Source organism: Histomonas meleagridis, assembly GCF_020186115.1.
Source record: "Histomonas meleagridis strain 2922-C6/04-10x chromosome Unknown contig_15, whole genome shotgun sequence".
NCBI classification, from domain to species: Eukaryota; Parabasalia; order Tritrichomonadida; family Dientamoebidae; genus Histomonas; species Histomonas meleagridis.
Genome location: NW_027150778.1, coordinates 33481 through 57211, shown reverse-complemented (window position 1 = coordinate 57211; position 23731 = coordinate 33481). Strand labels below are relative to the sequence as shown.

General features: G+C 28.6%; 7 protein-coding genes across 7 annotated transcripts; 3 read left to right on the top strand and 4 right to left on the bottom strand.

Annotated features, from left to right (window-relative positions):
- Positions 1-2874: 2874 nt before the first annotated feature.
- On the top strand, positions 2875-4083 carry GO595_001738 (uncharacterized protein; the record flags this gene model as incomplete). Its single annotated transcript, XM_067914570.1, has 1 exon — positions 2875-4083. The coding sequence occupies one exon, from the start codon at positions 2875-2877 to the stop codon at positions 4081-4083; it is 1209 nt and encodes a 402-aa protein (XP_067777987.1).
- Positions 4084-4555: 472 nt separating this feature from the next.
- On the top strand, positions 4556-5404 carry GO595_001737 (uncharacterized protein; the record flags this gene model as incomplete). The annotated part of the gene is made up of 1 exon (XM_067914568.1): positions 4556-5404. The coding sequence occupies one exon, from the start codon at positions 4556-4558 to the stop codon at positions 5402-5404; it is 849 nt and encodes a 282-aa protein (XP_067777986.1).
- Positions 5405-8369: 2965 nt separating this feature from the next.
- On the bottom strand, positions 8370-10520 carry GO595_001736 (ankyrin repeat protein; the record flags this gene model as incomplete). Its single annotated transcript, XM_067914567.1, has 1 exon — positions 8370-10520. One exon carries the CDS (start codon positions 10518-10520, stop codon positions 8370-8372), a length of 2151 nt encoding a protein of 716 aa, XP_067777985.1.
- Positions 10521-10650: 130 nt separating this feature from the next.
- On the bottom strand, positions 10651-10947 carry GO595_001735 (Dpy-30 motif family protein; the record flags this gene model as incomplete). Its single annotated transcript, XM_067914566.1, has 1 exon — positions 10651-10947. One exon carries the CDS (start codon positions 10945-10947, stop codon positions 10651-10653), a length of 297 nt encoding a protein of 98 aa, XP_067777984.1.
- A 68-nt stretch (positions 10948-11015) lies between these two features.
- Positions 11016-11600, top strand: GO595_001734 (ras-related protein Rab-31-like; the record flags this gene model as incomplete). Its single annotated transcript, XM_067914565.1, has 1 exon — positions 11016-11600. The coding sequence occupies one exon, from the start codon at positions 11016-11018 to the stop codon at positions 11598-11600; it is 585 nt and encodes a 194-aa protein (XP_067777983.1).
- Positions 11601-21031: 9431 nt separating this feature from the next.
- GO595_001733 (cell division cycle protein) lies at positions 21032-21856 on the bottom strand (the record flags this gene model as incomplete). The annotated part of the gene is made up of 1 exon (XM_067914564.1): positions 21032-21856. The coding sequence occupies one exon, from the start codon at positions 21854-21856 to the stop codon at positions 21032-21034; it is 825 nt and encodes a 274-aa protein (XP_067777982.1).
- Positions 21857-22070: 214 nt separating this feature from the next.
- On the bottom strand, positions 22071-22907 carry GO595_001732 (uncharacterized protein; the record flags this gene model as incomplete). The annotated part of the gene is made up of 1 exon (XM_067914563.1): positions 22071-22907. One exon carries the CDS (start codon positions 22905-22907, stop codon positions 22071-22073), a length of 837 nt encoding a protein of 278 aa, XP_067777981.1.
- Between the last annotated feature and the right edge of the window lie 824 nt (positions 22908-23731).

The following is a 23731-nucleotide window of genomic DNA, read 5'->3' as shown; positions in this document are numbered from 1 at the left end:
TAAACTCTTGGTTAATTGGCTTTTTAAGATATCGTACATTTTCAATTGCTCTTTCTTTTCCTACGGGACTATTATAACATCGAGAATACTTTTCATACTTATTCATTAATTCATGTTCGAATCCATCCATAAATTCTCTGAATTCGGGATAGCATTTTTCACCTGTGACTAGTTTTTTCCATATATATGTAACTCGTGCAAAGAATTCATTTAAATAGCGGACAAAACCAACATGCTGTTGAAATGAAACCATCATTACATGTGGTGAATCTCTTTCTGGTTCAGAATCATTCATGCCGGTGTGAATAATCCCCTTTAAAATGTTGAGTTGATGAGCTTCTGAGGCAGCCGCTTGATCGTCCTTGATCCTTTGGATAATAGAATCTAAGTCACGATATTCGTTGAACTTGGGGAAGTTCATTATGAGAAGTGAAGTCACTCTTATAATAAATTCATTTTGAATCATTTTTTTCTGAAAAAAATCACTTTTTCAATGAGGTAATAATTGATTTTGTCAAAAATTGAAAGCAACAATGCTGTTGTTGTTGTTGAGTTATTTGTAAGTAATTAGTTAACATGTTAACATGTTTAATATTCATTTTTTAAGGTAAATCACAATTTTTCACATTCATTTTTTAATGAAATTCACACGGTTATAATGAATCATCGGATCTAGTGGATCTTTAAAAAAATGGGGAATGGAGCTTTCCTAAAAAGAACGAATTAGTACAGTGTCGTTTGCGAAAGTACTTATGTTGCATTATCGCGAAGAAAAATACCAAAAATATAAATTTATATATTATAATGTTCAATTCCGAAACTTCATTTATTTTATTACTTAAGAACAACATTTTAGTAATTATGGATATCAATTATATTGATTATATATCTGTTTTCATATATAGAAACTATTTTCAGTTAATTTTAATCAAATTAGTGGAAAATAATTATTACAATTAAAATTGTATGTGTAGTAATAATTCAGAACAAAAAATATATATGTGAATTTGTAATTGAGAATGTGTTTCATTTTTTTGCTTTTAATGAAATATTTTTTTCATAAAATTTTATCGAATTGCATTATGCATATGTATAAATATCATATTGCCAAATTCACATTAGAAGTAAATATAGAAAAATACTCTATGTAATTATCTTGTCAAGAAATTATTTTTTTATTTAATTAGATGTAATTTTTTTATATAAATGAATCAATTTTATCACAACAATTGAATTCTCATTTAAAGAAATATATTTATAATGAAAAATAACGAAATGTTTCTCAAGCCATATTTTTGGATATTTTCAACATTACAAACATGTTGTTAAAAATAAATTAGTGTTGCTGTGGAAATTATTTTTAATTTATAACAATGTTTCTAATATATTTCTAAAATCCATATGTGAATTTATATATTCACTATTTCAACCACAAATCTGAGATTTTCATACATGAATTCATTAAAAAACTCATATATAGATTATCTCGCGAGAATTATTTTTATGTCACTGCTCAGATCCACTGTTCTGTTTCCTGCTGGAGGCATGTTGCTATATTTGCTTCGTGTACTACGTCTTCATCTAATTCACTCTTTGATTGAATATATTTTTTCGTTAGCTGCTCATCTCCTTTTTTCTTTTGACGGAAGAGAAACACTACTGCGCCAGCAATGATCAAAACTGTAGTAACGCATCTGTAAATGAGGCTAAGTAATATCGATTTCCGATCCTTTTGTGTGAAAAGCACATTGACCAATGAGTAGTAAGGAAGGATCGTAGAAAACAGTGCTCACGTAAGCAATGATATTTGAAATATCGATGAAAGAGGCCATTTGCTACCGCAATGGGCTATAGCCAAAGGTACGAGCGAATGACCATCACCGTTTGCACAAACGAAAAAGAGCAAATGAACAAGCTATAAAGTGCTTGAAAGTGTCGAGTTGAGGGAATTCCTTTCTGCAAATGAGTTTGAACTAATGAACGCCCTGGACTTTGTGAATGAGTTCGAGTTAGTGAATACATTGGAGTTGGTGAAAAAGCTTGTTGGATCTGGGATCCATTTGCTTAATGACTTTAGTGCGTGATAATATTAGTGTATGCGATATGGTGAGTATAAGCGAAACATTAGGTGAGGGCAAATGAGATAAAGTTATCGATAATTTTCGTGTCTGCATTTGCGAGAGTGTTGTTGAGTGCTTCGTTATTTGTGATAGAGTAAATGAAATTGTATATTTAGAGATGGAGTCAAAGTGGGAAATACAGATTACGACAGTGTTTGCTATTGGGGTATATGGAACGAGTGTGTTCGAGTCAGTAAGCGAACTTGTCCAAGTTGATGTCTGGGACAGTGTGTTGGTCTTTGACAGCGTTTACTTTGAAGAAGGGGTTAACGTGCTTGATATGACACGAATTTAATATTGATGTTAAATAAAAATAAAATATGTTATTCTATTCTTTATCGATATTATTAGTATATTAAAAAAATTAATAAATATTATTAACATCACTTGAAAAGAAGAAATTTTTCTTTTTTGGCGGCCGTTAATTTGACTCCTTTCTGAATAAGTGAAAGACTGTGGTCAATACAGATTATTAACGAAGGAAAATGATAGTTTTTAAATTTTTTTTATTGAACAAAAATAGTCGATGTCGTAAAGTGGGGGAGTAAAACGCAAAAGAACAATTCAAACATTATTTTTTGTTCATTCAAAATATTCTATGAGATTACTCATTCCAGAATTGTATGCCTAGACACCGTTTGTCGAAATAACGATAGGAAAATTTCAAAGCGTTATTGAATTTACGATAAATTTGAGTGTTATCAATACACTTTTTCAGAAGCATGATCAAGTGAACTGGCTCTGAACAGCCAAAATGATATCTGCTCCCAAGTGCAAGTTAATGCCGATTGATCTCTCAACAATACTTGCAAGATCAGATACCCAACTCGTAATTGAGCTCGAACATCCAAAGTATATTCCAGAATTTATCGAGAGATTCCAAAAATATACATACGGACTCCGTCTAAAGACAGACGGAGAAAACTACATTGCGAAAACAGATATTTTGGATCCCATCCGTCTCCCAAATATTTCGAAAATTGAAGATGTATGTACTGAAATCTTCAAAAGGCAACCACCATTTTCTAAATCTCTTGGAATTCTTGGGTATAACGATAGATTTATTGCATTAAATGTTAATCATACAGTTGGATATGGATATACTTTACTCAAAATCTCAGAATTAATTCAAGATCCTCAACCAGTTCAACTTCCCATCTTACCTGAATGTCCACAAGTCACATTTAAAGACCTTATTAAAGATTTAGATCCAGAATTTATTGGATCAAATCTTCAACAATTAACTTATTTCAAATCAGAAAAAACTTCACCTTCTTCACCAAATGCTATCTCTGGACATAATTTCATCCGCGATGACATTACAAGCTACAAGTCATATGATCCACAAAAGAAAAGACTTAGTGGATTCAATGATTATTATTGGGTTGGAGCTATTCTTTCTGGGTGCAGTTTAATGAACAAACTAAGTCCCTTTGGATGTATGACTGTTATTGATATACGTAATCTGATCAATAATCCAGGAATTCAACATTCAAATCATTATGCATTTATGGACCTTGTCTCACCAATCACCAAAAGCATGACAGTTGGCGACGTTCTTAAAAATATTCGAGCCGATTTCGAATATCGTAGGAAGCGTGGTGATTATAAATATATGTTTCTTCCAAATCATACAAATCGACCTGATCCGTCAATGATATATAGCATCGTTTCGAACGCAGGAACATTTAGGATACGAAGTCCAATCAAAGACCTTATTATTGAAAATCTTTGCATGAATGATAAAATTGATATATTTGGTTGGGTTGGACATTCACTGATAAATGAGACAACTGGAAAGACGACTTTCACATTCGGACCACATTACTCAACAAATTTGATTAATGATCGCGACGCACTTAAGATATCGAAAGGTGTTCAGTATTTCTTAAAAAACATTCCAAAAGAAATGAATATTGTAGACGCATTTGAAGAAATTAGAGAATATCAGAAGAAAATTTAATAAATTATTATAAAGTATACTTTGATTTTTGATTGGCATAAGAACTATGAAATCAAATTCTAATCGATAAATCTTAAATTATAAGTGGAACTCAAAGATGCCTTTGTCGAATATTAAATAAGATTTAACTTTGATATTTTGAATTAATGCATTATTTTTTTTGTTGCATAATTACCGATGGTAGCTTCTTTTTTATGTATTTTTTATCAATGAAAAAGATCTTTTAGAACAGAATCTTCAACATGTTTGTGTTGAAGCCGTTTAAAAAAAGTCTATTTCAAATAACATTTCACAAATGTTCAAGCTAAAAAGAGTTCCAAAAAAATTATGGGTATTATATATAATATGTGTTATAATTGTTATTTTAATTAATATAAGTATTTCTCCAATAATAGGTGTAAAACAAGTCAATCAATGTAACTGTCCAGAATGTTTAGAATCTCAACCAAAAGTATATCAAAATATCGAAGATATGACATTTGTTACTGTACCTCGTCCAGTTACCAAAAAAGAACAATTCAGAAAATTAAAATTAGCAGTTTCGTCATGGCTTGCTTCTTCGCCTTCTTCACATGTGCTCATGCTTATAAGTTCTCAAGAACTAGATCCGACAGGTACGTTTGTTCGTGAGATTGAAAAAACATTTGGAAAAGACAGATTAATATTTGCTTCTGGACTTCGTACAGATCTTTCAGGTGTTCCATACATCAATGAATGGTTTATGCTTGGAATTGATGTTTGCCCATCGAAATATATTACATTTATAAATAGTGATATTCTTATTTCAGCAGGTTGGCTTCCACGTGTCAAGCAAGTATATGGAGCATTAGAAGGCAAAAACCCATTCATTATTGGTCAACGAATTGATTTTGATTTAGAAGACAAAAGATATGACAAGTTAAGATTTAATCAACAAAATCTTCTTTCTGACATTGATTCTATGGTTCAAGAATCAAAACACAGTGACCACAGTCCATATGGTATCGATTTCTTCACATTTCGAGCAGATTCTCCACCGTTCGATCCACGAATGATTCCGCCATTTATCATGGGAAGATACAATTGGGACAACTGGCTGATTGGCTACATTAATAACGTTTGCGATTCTGTTACTTTTAACCTCGATCCACCAATTTACCATATGAATCACATCAGACATAACTTCGATCCGAATCAACCAAAAGTTGCAATCAATCATCATCTGAAGATGGCTAACAAAGGATTTTTCGGATCAAATTATGATACAAAATACCAAGTCGTTAATGGTTTTGTTGAATCACGTCGAAACAAGTCGGAAAAATACAAATTACCAGAAATATAATGTAAATAAATATTTATAAAATTATGTTTTGAATGATTAAGATATCGCTCAAATGAAATTTAAATCACTCATTCAAGCAAATATCATTTGTTTTTGAACAAAAAACTGTTTTCAAGTTTATTTGCGCAAATATAGATTTTTTTCTCCAGGCAATATCCAGTAGGTAAAGAGAATTACAAAATTACAAAATTTGATGACCTAATTACCGAATTACCGATGGTCATGTAAATCTTCAAAACTTTTACATTAAAATTTCAATATGAACTGTTTTTTACTAAAACGATGCGTTGAAATTTTTGGAGTATCAAAAAAAGAAAAGAAATTTTTATAGTTAAATAGAAAGCAGAACTATAAAAATTTTGAATATGATGATAAATTTATTTTGGGTAGCCGGATCGTACCAAAATTTTTTTGTATTTCACTAGTTGTCATAAATACACAGGAAAATAATTTGTTATTAAATCAAAATATGATCAAACTTACAATAATATTAAGCTGATTTTAAAAATGAGAAATTTCATTCGGCATTTTGGATAACATATCAAAACATGTAAACCTAATGATCAAATTTACAACGAATGTAATATAGGTTGAATAATAGTCAGTTTCAAGAATGCTTCTACAAGTGTTCAATCTTGGATCAGATCTCCAAAATTTCATTTCCAAGTTATTAACGAAGCCAAACACACTTAGAATTCATAAGTAACAATTAGAAGATTTCTACAACATAAAAGTTTTACTTATGTTTTCACCTTTAGATTTGATATATTTGGATCGATTCATTTCGCTTTCGGGTTCTATTTTTATTCCCAAAAATTCCAAATTATTTGGTTCTCTCTTTGGCTGACTGAATAAATTCGGATGGGCTTGAACAAAAAACATTGGAAAATATGGCCCAAAGTAGCAACCATCAAGTTTAGAATTGCACGTGTATACATCTCTACATGATGGACAATATGTTTTGACTGTTGATTCGCCTGGGTTTGGAGATAAACCAATTGGAAGTAATGGATGATGGTTGCATGAAATTCGTCTGCATGTTCCAAACATTTTTTGCTGATACTTACTAAGCATTGTATCAACACCAGGAAATGTGAGAATGTATCGAGAATGAATTAAGCCGTATAAAAGTTTTGATGATTCATTATATTGTGGGTCTCCATTGTCGGATAAAATATTGTTTAACGACTCATTGAAATTTGGAACTATGCTTTTTAGACCATTCAAGTTGAAATTATCTTTAATATATAATTGATCAACAATACAAAGCCACTTATTTTTCCCCACAAAATCACTGATCCACTTTGATACACATTTATTTACTACTATATTATCGCTTGGAGGATTATCTGATTTAAGATTTGGTGCTGTTTTCTTAAAAAATGTTTGCATAATGGGTAAGAAAATAAAGTATTCAAAAAACAAGAAGAGAATGAAATGCATATTTCATAGTTGAATCAATTGCTTGTAACATTTCCAAGATTTGCTAAACAACAACATTGAATATATTAACAATTAAGCTGATTAAAGTAAAATTTTGGATTTATTTGATCATATTCAATTTTTTAAAAAAAGTTTAAATATGCTGTATTTTATTTAAATATCAAAAAATCATTCTTAAAAAATGATTTAATTTTATAATAGCCTTGTAAGAAAACGAAAATTTTCGTTGATATTTTGGCATATAATATTTTGACATTTTGATGTTGCAACCTTTTGACAAGCGGTTTTGGAGACTTTTGTTAACTGAATTCAATCAAACCACTCCTTAACATTGAATTTCGAAATTTCAACCACTGAAAATTGTGAATTTAATTTGTCGGTTACGTTCAAATTTCTGTGCACATGGTGATCACTTTTGGACCTAAATAACGGATTTTTTGAGAAGGACAAGGTGGGGTGATCTGCGTTAAAACATGAAATTTCTTGTTTTTAGAGATTCTTTAAATATTTTTATAACATATTTAGAATTTAATTTTTTATAGAAAGTACGAAAAGTATTTTTAAAAATTATTGCCCAACAAGAAAAATTTTTTTGTTCATTTAGCCAAATTGTCAAAAATTTGATTTCTGAGCACAAGATTTTATAAATTTTGTAAACATCTCAATTTGCTGACTGATGGTATTCAAACCCGCACCGTATTTCAATTATAGAGAGTTGCAAATGAACTTTTTGATAGCATAGAATTCATTGATTGGCCTCTTCATTGTGATTTATGGGAAGAATTAGGAAGAAATTTTTACCTGAAGAAGATAAAAAACTAAGAGAGCTTGTAGAAAAATATGGAGTGCATTCATGGGAAACAATATCAGCTGAAATGAAAACAAGAAATGTCCGACAATGTCGAGAAAGATGGAAACATTACTTATCAATCGATTCAGAAAAAACGCCGTGGACCCCAGAAGAAGACGCAATTTTAATCCAAAAAATAAATGAACTTGGTCATAAATGGACAAAAATTTCAAAGTTTTTACCAGGAAGATCAGATATACAAATTAAGACAAGATGGATGAAGAAACTTAAGAACGCAAAGCAACGAATTGAAATTCCATTAACAATAGAAAAAAAGGATAATAGTTCTAATAAGGTTACTGACGTCGTAAAACCTATGAATGAATACGAGATAAATTTTGAAGACATATTTGGAACAGATCATGATCAAGATGACCTATTTTGTGATTTTTTTGATGATCTTAGTGTAAATTTCTAATTATATGTTCAGTTTTTTTTGGTGAAGCACTTATCAATTAAATGCGCGGACTAATTAAACTATCTATTTTTTTATAAATAATTTAATTTCATTTATTTGATAAGTAAATCTTTGAAAATTTATTTGATTTTATGTTTTTTGAAGTTATTTTCTTGAGTAATCATTTTAATATGCGGATAGAGTGTGATGAGTCGTCATTCGTTGAAAAATTTTTCATGACAAAAAATGACCGTTAAAAAAAATATTATTTGTTTTTATGAATTTTCGTAAAGAATGTTGACAGCTCCAGTGACTTCGTTCTTACAATAAGGACAAACTTTTAGCGTATTAACTCGTTCTTTCAAGCAAATTTCGCATACACATAGGTGACCACATGGAAGCATTGCTGCAACAGCAGTTCTTCTTTTACAGCACAAACAAAATGACTCTCTTAATTCTGATTGTGACATTAAAGGTTTGTTGTTTTGTCCGAAAATTGTACCAGCTACATATTCATCAGTTTTCACTTCTTCTTTTTGTTCATCACGTTCAGCAGCCAACGCCTTCATATATTTCGAAAATGTTAGTTTCACTCCTTGAGTTGGATTTAATCCCTTATCATTTACACATCTTATATCAGCACCTGCTTTAATTAATGCTTCCACAACTTTTTTATCCATCTTTAAAGCGGCTAAATGTAATGGAGTATTTTTAGCTGAATCAGTTACATTTAAAGGTGCGCCTGCCTCAATTAACATATTAACCATTTTCAAGTTACATAAGTCGGATGAAATGTGAAGTGGTGTTTGACCGTTATTATCCTGCACGGAGACGTTAACTTTGTACGATAGGAGGGCTTCCATGAATTTTTCTTGTTGCGTTTTGGCAGAGATGTGAAGTGGTGTTTGACCGTTAGCATCGGTTATGTTCATATCTGCACCAGAATCAAATAGCTTTTGAAGAACGTCAAGATGGCTTGAAATAACAGCTCTACTAACAGGACAATTACCGTCTTTATCTTTCCCGTTAAGGTTTGCATGATTTTCAATAAACAAATTTACAAGTTCAATATCACCGCAAGTTGTTGCCAAATGTAAAGGAGTTTCTCTCATTTGATTTTGCGAATTAACATCAGCGCCACCATTAATTAAAAGTTTAGCAACTTCTACAGCATTACGAGTTGCGCATAAGTGTAATGGCGTATTTCCATCCTTAGCAGCAGCATTTGTAGCAGCGCCGGAACTTAATAAAATATTTACTATTGGAACATTAATGATTTCAACAGCATAATGTAATGGCGTTTTTCCTAATTCATCTTTGGCATTTACATCGCAATTTTTTTCTGTTAAAAACTTCACCATATCAATTTTTTCGAGTTCCACTGCTAAGTGTAAAGGCGTTTTTTGATGTTCTCCTTTAGCATCGATGTTCACAGAATGCTCAACAAGAAAGTTTGCTACATCTTGATGACCTTCTTTCACTGCGTAATGGAGAGAAATATTTCCATTTGCATCAGACGCATTTAAGTCTGCTAACGCTTTTTGAAGAGCCATCAAAATTTCAATTGAGCCACTTGCGCATGCTAAATGAATTGGCATTACGCCGGACTCATTCGGCTCATTTACTGGCGCTCCTTGTACAGAGCAGACAGGAATTATGTTCGCATGTCCTCCTTCGGCTGCAAGATGTACAATCGTGGAACCATCTTTTGTTCGAGCTTGCGATGAGGCGCCAAGTTTAAGGAGCGTTTCGAGAATCTTTGGTTCGCCAAGTTTGGCCGCTATAAGAGCTGGTGTAAGACCTTCGTTATCGGCAAGATTCCAATTAACCCCATATTTTTTATTGCCTAGAAACTTGACCATATCAACACTACGGTAATAGATTGAAAGATGGGCAATGGATTGGCCTGCATTGTTTTGAAGATTTAAGGGTGGATTGAAATTACAAAACAATTGAAGAAGACCTGTGACTTTGTTAACCATGGTATAATGAAGTGGAGTGTTCCCATCTTTGTCTTGGGCATTAATTGGGGCTTTAGCTTTGAGTAGTAAATCACATGTTTTCTTCATACCTTTAATGGCTGCATGATGAAGAACATTTCGGCCATCATTATCTACATTGCTAATCGGGAATTTTTGTTTGTATAAAGGAAAAACAAGTGAATCTAAATCATTATCAATTGCAAACATCATTATATCACATCCATTACTATCTCTACGTGCCATGTTGAATTTAGAATGAATAATGGAAAGAGCAATGTCCTTTTGACGGCATTTAACAGCATAAAAGAGTGGTGTTAATCCTTCTTCATTTTCGTCTTTAAGTGTATATCCATTTTTAAGTGATTCTTTGAAACCTCCAAGATCACCTTTTTTAATGGCATCCCAAATAGTTAAAGGTTCATTTTCTGTTTTTGGTTCTTCCATCTGCAATGTTTAAATGTACGTTTCTTCTTTTAATAGTTTACATTAAAAGTATATTTAAACGTACATTATAAAAAATTCAAATTTAAAAAAATGTGAGCATTTGGAAATAATAATATTTTACTGACAACAATTATTCTGTATTATGATTTGTTGTATCAACATTATTTTGTGTTTCAGGTTCATTTGGATTATTTTTAATTAGAAACATTGCTAAACTTTCAACGGGATCTTCTGGCCTTTCTTTAACAATCCAAGAAATCCCTTCTAATAAAAGTGGAATAACAGTTGCTTCCAGATATTCTTGTTTTGGAAGTGATCTAACAGGAATAGCATCCTGTAAATCTAAAGCAAGTTTTTCTAATCTTTCTGTTTCCTCAAGGTCATCTTGAAATTCTGGTTCTTCAAGAATTGATTCTTCTTCGCTCATTTTTTTCCCTCCTAAATGACAGTTTTGACTCAAATAGAAAACGTTTATTTTATTCAACAAATTTTAAAATGAGTTCAAATTTTAATATTTCAGTGATTGGAGATACGACTGTAGGAAAAACATGTATTGCTAATGCAATCCTTAAAAAGCAATTTGATGATCAATTTGTGCCAACAATTGGTGCATCAATGTTTAAAGCGATTTATGATAATTCAGGGATAACAGAAACTTTCTATATTTGGGATACTGCAGGTATGGAAAAATATCGAGCATTAGCACCTATTTATTATAGAGATTCAGTAGCCGCTATAGTTGTATATGATGTAACAAAACGCAACACTTTTGAAGGATTAAGTGATTGGATTAAATCATATCATGAATCTGCTGGCGAAAGTGCTCCAATTCTTATCGTTGGCAATAAAATTGATCTTGAAGATCGAAAAGTCCAATCTGATGAAGGTTGTGATTTTGCTCAACAAAACAATTGTAAATTTCTTGAAGTATCAGCTAAAACAGGTGTTGGCATTGAAAATATCTTACCTATACTTAGTCAACTTCTTTCATCTATTGATTTTGGAGATGAATATCTTGCTAAAAAAGAAGAAGCCCAAGTGCTTGATGAGGCACCCCAAACCAAAAAGTGCTGTAATTAGAAATAAACATTTGAAATTTGTTTTTAAATTTTAATGAGCAGCAAACAGAAAATGGAACGATTTTTAGCTTCCTTAAAATATCGAACAGTCAATGAAATCAATGCTCGAAATCGAATTAAAAAGGAAAAAATCAATCTTGAAGAAGATTTTAATAATATCAAATCTTCTACTTCTACTATTCTTTTTCGACGTCATTCACTACCACAACGCCCTATTCATATACATGTAATTAACAACAAAAAAGTTAATACTACAGAAAATGTTAAACCTAAATATGTTCCAGCATCACCTTATCCACTTCCTATGTTACCAGCATCAATTAAAGCTACGCCACCCAGTCAAGTAGCGACTCGTACGTATAAATTATCACAACTTCGACCAACTCCAAATCAAATTGAATTCTCAAATCAAATCGACATCACACCAATTCCAGATATTTCCATAACCAAACTTACCTAAGATTATTATTTATTTTACTCATCTAAGTTGTTTTCACAAGTGTATATTCTTTATCAGCTATCACAAGTTCTTCCAAATTTGTTAATTTCTTTTTTGTATTTTCATTATTTGTATTTTGGTTTTGACTTTGATAATCGAAGAACGTTGCCTTCATTTTTGTTATATTATCTTCGTCATTATTAAAGTTACGTTTTAATGCGAAGTCCATTCTTCTCATTAATTGTTGTACTCTTCTTGTTGATAATTTTTTCGGTGCACCATCATCATTAAATATGTTAATATTCTTTCGATGTTTTTTGTTCGTTTTTGTACATATTGGACATTTTTTCTTATTGTTAATACAATTTTGATGGAATATATGTCCACACGGGAAAATATCGATTTTTTCCCCAAAGTTATGAGAGTATGTTGATCTTTTACATACGCCACATAAATTCGAAACAACTTCGGTACCTTTAGTTGATTGTATATACACTCTTTCGATTAAGTTTAAGCAATCAGATGTTAATAATTCCCCTAAACCTCTTAAAATGTTTTTTCTATAAGTGATTTGACTATATATGTTTTGAACAGCTTCATTATAAATACTTGTTTTTAATCCTGTGAAATGTAATGTCAAGATACAAAACACATGATAAACAAATTGTTCATCAGTTGATATATTTAATGACCCATAAATGAAATAAGCAAATATTAATGCCGTCGTTTGTGATATATTATCTTTTGCAAATTGTGAATGATAAAGTGGGAATTGGAAACTTAAACAAACTTTTTGATATCTTTTTTCATGTCCTTGTTCTTTAGTTTCTTGTAATAAAGTTAAAGCTGTTCGGACGACTTCCATACAATATTCTATTTCTTTATAATCATTAAGTTCTTCAATGTTTTTAGGCGAGATATTACTATCAGATTCTATAAATTCTAATAATGTACGTTCTATTTCATACCCAATTTGTTCAACTGCTTCTTGATATTGTTGTCGATAAATTTTGATTTGGATTTGACAATCAATGTTATTTCGACTAATTTGTTGTACTTCATCAAGATCTATTTGTGATATATATTTTTGTAAGAATTTAGACGCTTCTTGTGATGAATATGTTAATAATAATTTAAAGATTAATACGAGCCAATGTTGTTTAATTGATACATTATTAATATAATTAAGTAATGAATCTAAATATAAAAGTTTTTGTTTTTGTGGTAATAATTCAATAATTTCATCATGTAAACTTGGAAAATATTTATTAATAATTGTTGCAGTTTTATTTGAGTCATATAATACTAATAATGTAATGTTCGAAATTATGGCTATTCGCATTTCATCATAATCTTTAATATATTGTTCAATAAAATCAAATACTATTGGTCGTGATTCTTTATGTTTGATTAACATATTAATGATTTTAGAATATGATTTAGTTGGTAAATATCGATCCATAATAACATCAATAAAACCTGCTTGTTCACATAATTCTTGTAACTTATCTTTAGGTATCATATTTGGATATTCTTCGATTAACGCGTTTAAATAATTTTGACGTAATAATGCGGGTTGTGATGATTCAAATATCCATCTTATTATATGTTTAATAGAATCTTTACTAAGTTTATATTGGATTGTAATGATGAATGGTATAATTTTACTAATAATTGATTCTATTTGTGCAAATTTTTCATCATTAATTACTTGTAATACTGCTTCAATTAAATGTTCAATTCTTAATGTATTATTCGGTGAAATATGTAATGGTAATATTCGGATAAGTGAATCAATGAATAAATTTGCGTTATTAAAGTTATGTGAAAAATATGATTTTAATCGTAGATATTTACCTGCTTCATTAGGCTTCATAAGCCAAATGATTGTATATAAACGTAATATTAATTTGTTTTCAATTTTTATGTCTTTTCCGAATAATTTATCAATGAAATTATATAAATGTTCTTGATCTTTGATTAATGAATATGCAATTATAGTTTTTTCGGGATCATTTTTTAATATTTTCTCTAATAATGTATAAAGTTCATATTTAATTGATATAGGTAAAAGTTTTTGTGTTGTTTCTTCACCAATATTATGTGTAGATAATTTATTTTCATATTCTTTTAATTTATTAATTGTGTTTAAATATTCAAAATAATTTATAAGAAATTCTTCATTACAATAATCAATAATTATTGTGCTACTATTAAATATTGCATCATAAAAGATATCAATCTTTTCTTTATCTTTAAATAATTTATATATTTCGTTTAATAAAAATTCATAAAAATCTAATGATATAATTGTGTAGATTAAAAATATTAAATTATTTAAAATGATATCTCGATCTTGTTTAAAAGAATCTTCTAAATAATTAAATGATATTTGTTGGAACAGTTCAAACGTTTTAATACGCCTTAACGATGAATTTGTTGGGACTCCTACAAAATTTTGTTGAATCCCTAAACAAATTTCGGTTAGGTGATTAAATGCCTTTGAAAAATCTCCGTTTTGAGCAAAGCCGATAATTAATTCGTCGTATGGAAGAAATGAAAAGGAATATAATCCACTACGAACAGAAACAAGAATCTTTTGGTTGTAGCAATGCGTATCATGTGCTTGATTAAAAATTTCGGTTAATTTCTCGGATTTGCTTTGACAAATTAATTCACCACTAATGGTCATTAACGTCATTACATCATTGTATGTTATGCAAGAAAGAAGTGTAGGCGAAAGAAATTCAAATGATGCAATTTCTTCATCATTTTTTTCTTTCTTGGAAAAAAATTTCATGTTTTGTGGAGATGTCATTTGATATATTTCAATGAGATTAAGCGATGTTATTGATACATAAATGTTTTTATTGTTTGGTTGCAATGCAATTTGAGAATTTGGGGGTGAAGATGATTCCTTGATAATAAACGTCTTTGTACCATCCGGATCAAAAATTACATACTTGGTCCCAAAGACAATAAAACCAATTGAAAATGGTGAATTAACTGGTGATAAGATTAATTGGGAAACTTTTGATTTGCCTTCGTAAACAAGTACCTCTTTGAATTTTAATACTTTAAGCACATATGACATACGAATAATAGTTACCATACCTGCTAAATCTGCAACAAAAATATTGTTTTGGCTCATGTCGAATTTAACATGAGAAATGGGTGAACTGTGCATTTTATTGTGCTCTTTTGCTAACAAATAGCCTTTTTGAATTGACCAAAGAATAACTGATCCATCTTCATGTCCTGTAACAACATATTTCATGTCAGCAGAAATATCTATACAACATGGGCTTGATTTTGTTTTTGGTTTGCCGCTGAAAGTTTTGATTTCAGCTGTATCAAGATTATAAATTATTGGATAAAATTGATCTGTTACAAAAACAAAATTTGGACCACTATTTGCAGAACCAATGATTGTTTTTATGTTTTCTTTGCACATGTATTTTTTGAGTGGTTCACATTCATTTATAGAAATCTCTGATTCCATTGAGGTTGCAAGTATAGAAATTAGAATGGTTTATCTTAAATTTGAGGGCTTATTACAAAAATCGAAGATTTTGAATTACTTGGTTTGGGGAACACCATATTTTATGAGCAAAAAGTGAGAAGAATTGAGACGATAAACCACTGAAAAAAAAATCGCCTCGAGAAATCCAGAACCTCAATTTCAAACTTCTCTTAGTTGGTGATTAGAGCTCAAGAGGAAATTGAAGTGTCTTTCCATTCTGCTTTTGCAAGGATTCTCTAGCATGTTAATGAAAAAATGAATTCATGAAATATTGATTTTGATTTTCTAGAATCACAAAATGATTTTGAAATTACATTCATCAGCGATGTTGTTCCTTTATAATTAGCTGTTTTTTAAATATTATTTTTTATATCTTTTGATTATTTTAAGATATCTTAGTCAACGTTGACTGCGAACGTTTAATAAAAATGGAATTGGAAAAAAAGTTAATTGAAGGAGAAATTGACATAAATAAATATTTAAACCTTATAAATCAAGAACAAGTAAGTCAAACAATTACACGTATATCTTCTGATGTTAGTATGTACGAAATTATTTTTAAAGCATTATCAGAAAATTTCAAATATGATATACAGATTTTGTTTGCTTCAGCTCTCAAAAGGCTTATAAAAAACACATTTAAAGAATTAAATGTTGAAACAAAAAATGCTGTTAAGAATTATATATTACAAGTCTTAAGTTTAATTCATAACTATTTAATACAAGAAATTATTGTTGAATCAATAACACCAATACTTAACTCGCATGAAGAATGGCCTGAACTAATAAATTTTGTTGTTAGTTTATTATCCACGCAAGATTCATTTAGTTTAGGCTTATTACTCATATCATTACTTATTCCATTTTTAAATTCGACATTTTTAAATCAAAACGAACAATTATTTTTAACATATATACAAAACTCATTTAATACAGATGATATGCATTTAAAGCATATTGCATTAAAATGTTTAGTTTCATTATCTAAATATTCTAACATTGATATTAGTTCATTTAATGGAATAATTTTAAAATTTATTTGCGAATGTTTTTATATTTCTTATGAATGTTTTTCAGTATGTAATTTATTATCAAAATTATTACGTGAAATCGAATTTAACCCAAATGAAATATTACAATGTTTTTTTACTATTTCTAATGAAGAAAATATATCAATAACAAATAAAATCGCTTTATTTATACCAATTAATATAATAATTGGTAAATTCGGTTCAAATTTTTCACAAGATTTCTTCCAAAGTATTTTGGATTTAGCTATTTCTCTTTCTTCTAAATTGTTTGATAATGAATGTTGTTATAATAACTTATCAACTTGTGTTAGTTTTAAGTTTTTAAGAAATTATAAAAAATATTTTTCAAACGAAAATTTGTTTTGTTTTATTTTTAAATCATTAAAATATTCAAACTTTAATGAGTTGTTTTCTTCTTTGTTAGTAATATCAGAAATCACTGAAATCCTTTTTGTTGATTTAAATCAATCATTTGAATTTCTTTTAAAATGTTTTCAAACACCAAATCATTCAATTAAAGAACTTGTTTTAGAAATTTTTGATGATTTAGTATTAGATCAACGATTTTCTCAATTTAACATGAAATTATTAAATATATTAATCGAAGCAATCCAAATACCTCATGAAACAATACAAGAAAATGCAATGAAAGTTTTTGTTCGATTAATTTTTTCTTTAAAAATTGATATAAGTTTTATGGAAATAATATTAAATATACTTTTTGAAACATTTTGTAAAGGAAATATCGTAATACATAATTTATCTATTATTGGATTTGCTGCATTTGTCGAATGTTTCCAAGAAAACGTTTTACCATTTTTTGACAAAATTTTCCCTTTACTTTTTGATAGCGCAAAGAAATTTGAATCGCGTTCAATTGAAGCGGTTTCATATTACTTGTATACATTTCCTAATTACACTGAATGTATAGTAAATACACTAGAATTATATGGTGTATGTTTAAATACTAATCAGTATGAAATTGTTTCATCAACAATTTGGAGTTTATGTAAATTATCATCAAAAAGAATTAATGAAATTATAAATTGTTTACCATTTATAATAACGAAAATTAAACAATTTTTATTAGGTGATGAATTTAGTATTAAAGAAAATAATATTGATATTCAAATTAAAGTCTTAAAATTAATTCGAATTTTGTCAATGAATTATTTAATTCAACAATTATTTGAAGAAATCGAAAAAATATTAATAGAATATATAAACAAAATAAAAATAATTACAAAACATATTGAAAAGACATTAAAAATTTTTATATTAAAATATCCAAAATCATTAATTGTTTTCTTTGAAATGTTACAAAATGATTCGAAAATATTTCAAATTTTTGATTTTTTACTAAAAAATAATTTAGAAATTCCACCAGAAATATTTAATAAATTGCTTCAAAACGCTTTTGTTTCATTAAATGATTTCAACAATTTTAAAGTTTTTAATTTGTTAAATACAATTTTAACAAAATTTCAAATAAATTTTCCAATTAATGAATTTGTTTTAATTGTTGAAAAGTTTAAATCCGAAATTAATCATAAAATATCAACAAAAATAATTTTGATTTATTTGACTTATTTTTATAAATATTCAACAAAACAAATAGCAAATGAAAATATTATAAAAATTTTAAACTTTTCTTTAAACTCAATAAAATTTTGTGATTTTTCTATTCGTCCAATTCCACTTCAATTTGTTACATTTTTAATAACGCAAAGTTTTCAACTTCCGAATGAATTATTCGAACTAATTTATAATTATTCAATGGAAATGTTTTCAAAAGAATATAAAAATGATTATAAATATTACTTCGAAACAATTTATGAAATTATTACATTAATATTGTCAATTATTATATATTGTCCACAAATTTCATCAAAATTTTATGTCTTTCTACAAAAGGCTTTCGATTATTTACCACCAAAAATTAAGTACAATGTAAATAATTTGTATCAATTGATTCCATTTTTGGCAAAAACACAATTTTTCGTTACATGCCAAAATCTTATACCAAAATTCTTCGAAATGCTTTTGAATACTATAAAATTAAAAGAAAGTCTTTTAGAAATTGGAATCGATTTCACATTGCAACAAAATATTATTGATCTTGCTAAAAAAATTTATTCATCAAGTGATTGGATTAAAGAAATGACAGAACAAATATTGGGAAATGATAATGAATTATTGCAACTATTTAAGAATTAGTTTGTAATTATTTAAAGTTGTGTTAATGCAACATATTAAATATTTAATAATTTGATGTTGTTAACCCATAGATCTATGAGAAGGCTGGTGTCAAAATCTATGCATCTTGCAGCTAAAAAAATCGTTTTATATATATATATTTCTCTTTAAACATAAGAAAAATAATTTGGTTCTTGATTTCGCTTCGAGAATCGAAAAATTCGAAATAGAAGGTATTATAATCGATTATCTGATCATTTGGGTGTAGAATCTCGTGTTATATTCAATATATAATTCAGTAATTTAGACTTAATGAACATATAAAAAAAAACTTTTCTACACTCAATTTCTATTTGTTTGGATTGTTCCAATTTTATTAAAATGTTTAATAATTTACATTGTGCTTTTGAAATAATGTTTGGGTATGTATTACATGAAAAGATTTAAAAAAGAAATTTAAAATATCATCAAAGAGAATAACTCCTTTATTATCAATTTTGGAAAAATAAACCATTTGAATAATTAATTATTATGAACTACTTCACACTAAAATAGCATTGTTTATGTATTTGCGTTTTACTAAATTAAATTTGAACTTTAAATAAAAAGATTTTATACTTTTTTTAGATTTTGAAACAAGATTTCCGCATTATTCAACATATTTTATTGCTTCATATATTTTCGTTGCCATTCCATTTATTTCTTCATTTTCTGATGCCAACAAAACTTCCAATTCTTCTTTTCCGCCAGCTTGTACAAATTCGGATAAAATATTTATATCTTCGAAATTATCTATTAGATAATCCAAAAGAATCAAAGAACATTTATTCATTTGTTCATCCTCAAACATCAAAAAGTCATCCAAAATTTCGACGAATTTATTTTCCAAAAGTTTATTCCAGAACTCAGGATAATGATTTAATATCAAAGTTAAACAATAAAAACCAATTTTTTTCAAATCAAAATTCGAATTTTTAGCAAATTTAAACAATATCTCAATCAAATTTTCGAAATTTATGATATTCATTAGTTCACAAGAGTTTTGTATTATCATAACCAAAATTTTACAAACACTATAACATATAATAAAATTATTCGACTCAATATGCTGAAGTATAATTTCGATGTCATCAATTAATAAAGTTTGAAGTTTAACATTATCCTCACTACTAAATGCATAACAGATTACGTTCTGATATATATGAAATAAATACTTCAAATATGATATATCTGTTTGCGAAAGGTTTTTCTTAAGAAAAGAGTGAAAAATAGAATTTTGGAAATAATCACAAAAAAAAGAAGTAGTGTGATCTGATAGCTTAGAAAGAATAAGAAGACATGCATATTCTGTGTCAGGTGTACAATGCTCTATGAGTGGAATTAAATAACTATAAAAAATTTGAATCTGATCATCGTCAAGTGGATATGAAAGAAAAGAAAAAAGAAGCTGATAAACTTGCTTTCTAAGTGCATTAGTGATCTCTTTGCTTTGAAGAAGTGAAATAAAATAATAATAATTAAAATTATTCATTATCTCGTCACGAACTTCATTTGAGATATTACAAAGATTACTCAAGATTTTGATGTAATATTTAATGTAGTTCAGGTTTTGCATTGGTTGGCTAATAAGTTGTTGCAATATTGCAATGATGTTATTTGAAAATAATAATTCACAAAACTTTGGATCAGTAGATGTGACATTAACAAGTAGCTTTATGGTAATCGAAAATATATTTTCATCTTTAATATCTTGGCTTAATTGGTCAAGAAGAAGTTGAAGAAAATTTGTTTTTTCAAATATTTCATAATATTGAAACTTTCTACATTGTGTTGCCTGATAAATACTTGTTAGCATGTCATAAAATTGTTTTATATCTCTGTTTTCATAAAATGAAATTGCATCTGTAATAAATTTTGATAATTGATTGAATGTAAAAGGTTCTTGAGGTAGCTGTTTGATAAATTCTTTGGAATCTAGATCAATGATTATGTTTGTATTCGCAGGCTCTTTGTATTGCATGATTTTGGGATATAAATTTTGTTCAAACAAAGTTTCTTAAATTGGCGCCATTTCATTAGATTAAAAAGATTAATTTATCTAATAAATTCATTAATTTATAGTTATATCAATAAAAACTTCAATTTCATGTAATTGATTTACACATCATTTATTTTATTGATTTTTTTTACACCTAATCAACACAAAAATTTGCATCAATGAAAAATTTATAATGTATTTATATTTATTCTTTATTATTTTGTTTATCTAATTCTTCAAGTTTTTTCATCGCTTCAATAATTTCTTCAAGTGATGCGCCTCCCATTAATTCAACAGGAACAGCCGGATCTTCTTTCGGGTATACAAACACATCAGTTGAAACTTTTACCTTAATACCACTCATGTTTTTAATGTCATCCCAATCGAATAAACAAGAAGAAGTAGCATCATTCCATGGTGCGATGTCGACAAGATGTGTTCGCATTTTTGGGCTAATATATAAATCTAAGATTAAATGACTATCTCCAAGAGTTTCTGCATACTTATCAATAAAATTTTGAATACAGTTTTGGATATCTTTTTCATCAATTTTACATGGAACATCACCGTATCTTGATGATACCCAATATTCCTTTGGGGTTTTATAGAAAACTCTAAATTCTCTGTCTCGTTTATAGTTAAAGTATTTCTTAAGAACAATTATTGGATTCAATGTTTCAGTAAATTCTTCCCCAAAAGGTTTGGTTAAATCAACAAGAACACGTGTAGAAGCTTTAAGAAGGTAGATCACATCTTCAAATGTCTTAACTTCCATCGTTCTTTGTGGTCCAATCCATTGTGCATCAGTAGGAGCAGTAAAGTTTAACTTTACAAAAGCTGTTCCATTTAAATCTGAAATTGCATTTTTAACTTTAGCACATAAATCTGGAAACATTTGTTCATCAACAATAAATTCTCCTTTCATTAAAAACTCTTTAAAGTCATTAGGGATTGGGATGAAATATCCTCTTACGGTGTCTTTCCTAAATATTGGATACCAATTATCAAAAGAGCACCTTCCGATTTCCATGCGAATTCACAAAGTTTGTTAGAACAATACCGGTATTTTGGTGTATAGAAAAAGTTCAGTAAACTTTACAAATGTGAAATGTGATGTTAAATGATTAAATTTTTTTGCTTCCAACTCATTCATTTAAGAAGATACGCAATTAGAAATCAATTGATCCATACATATCAAAAGTAACACAAAACTATTTATATCAAAATTTATATTTACAAAAAAATTATTCATCTTTTGTACACAATCCAAAATCATGATATAAGTTATCAGGTAATTTTGGGTAAATTTCTTTCCCATGCACCATTTGGAAATTATCACTTCTTCCAGAATGCCAAAACACTGTTTCTTTAAGTTTATGTGTTGCATGTGGGCATTTTTTTATTCCTGTAAAATTTAATGTTCGAATTCTTTCGAAATCATCATTTGAAAAAGAGTGACCCAGAAATTCTTTTTGTTCTATATCTTTCGCAGTTAAGTTCATTCTTTTTGTGAAGTTATATATTACAACATCATCTCCTACATAATGAGAGACATAATAAGGTGTCATTGTGTCAAGTAAATCATAATATTTTTGCGCCGCTGCTCTTGAGATAAACCAACCACTCCCACCATGAATGTAAAACGTCCCACCGATGTATGGACAAACTTGGCCTTTGAATACATATGTTGACGGTGAATATTGTGAAATCATTTTTTCATAAAACTCGCCAAACAAGTCTAGATTAACATAACAATCTTCGGTAGCACGATATATCCATTGTAATGTTGTGTTTTCGAGAAAGTCTTTGACGGAATCATTGAAAAGATAAAATAGTTTTCGAAATCCGCCATTAACATATTTTGGATTAACGAGTGTGATGTTTTCGAAAGGTTTGTAGGGTGTAGCAGAAGAAAATTTAAGGACTCCGCCATACCTTTCAATAAATTCTCTCCCCCATGTTTCGTATAGAAGAACCGAGCGCGTCCAATCTTCTGTTGTAACAAGCGCTGCAACATAAACAGATAATTTTTGTTGAATGGATATAATTTTGGATAACGGGACGAAATCGAAACTCTTCATAAAATAAAATAACAAGAATAATGGAACAAAGGAGAAAGCAGATATTTTTAAAAAATAAATATTGCGCCTAGAGGTTAAATGATTTAGTGGCATGAGGGGTTCGATGATGGAATAGCCCGTTAGACATCCAACCAATTATCTTCTCAATTTATAAGTTGATCAAAATGGATTGAATTTTTGGTTTACAAATTTCAGATTCAAAATAGGTTTACGAACTTTTTTCAGCATAATGTTTCCCTGCTGAGAACGGACTCAAAGAATGGATGTTAGATTATCCCAAATGCACTTATGCGCTTTTGTGGATCTGCTTCAAGTGTTCTTTTGAAGATATTTTATTGTTTCCAATTTGATTTGTATAGGTTTAAACAGTTGTTAAATATATGCATATAGTTCAAAAACATCGGAACATTTTTTGTAGTTGACACACTCTTTTAACTTTGTAAGTTGTGTGAATATCTTCACCATGCTTTAGAAAAATAATATTTCTATATATTTTATCCATCCGCTGAAATTAATCACAATCATACATTAATTTCAGCATATTCGACATTTATATCATTTTATAAAATTTATGGAAATAACAACACTATTCCTTGGTTACACAAAGATGTTTATCTTCTTGCTAAATTTTTTCGTACGTAACATAAAAAAAAAAAATAACAATTTATCAAACAAAAATTTATTTATTTCCTTAAAATATTCAAACATAATCATAAACATAACGTGGTGAGGATAATAGTGTTTATATAAATTTATCTATAAGAATGAAAATAAGTGCATTTGATTATTTTAGCTCAAAACACAATCTTTGGTTTTCGAAAATA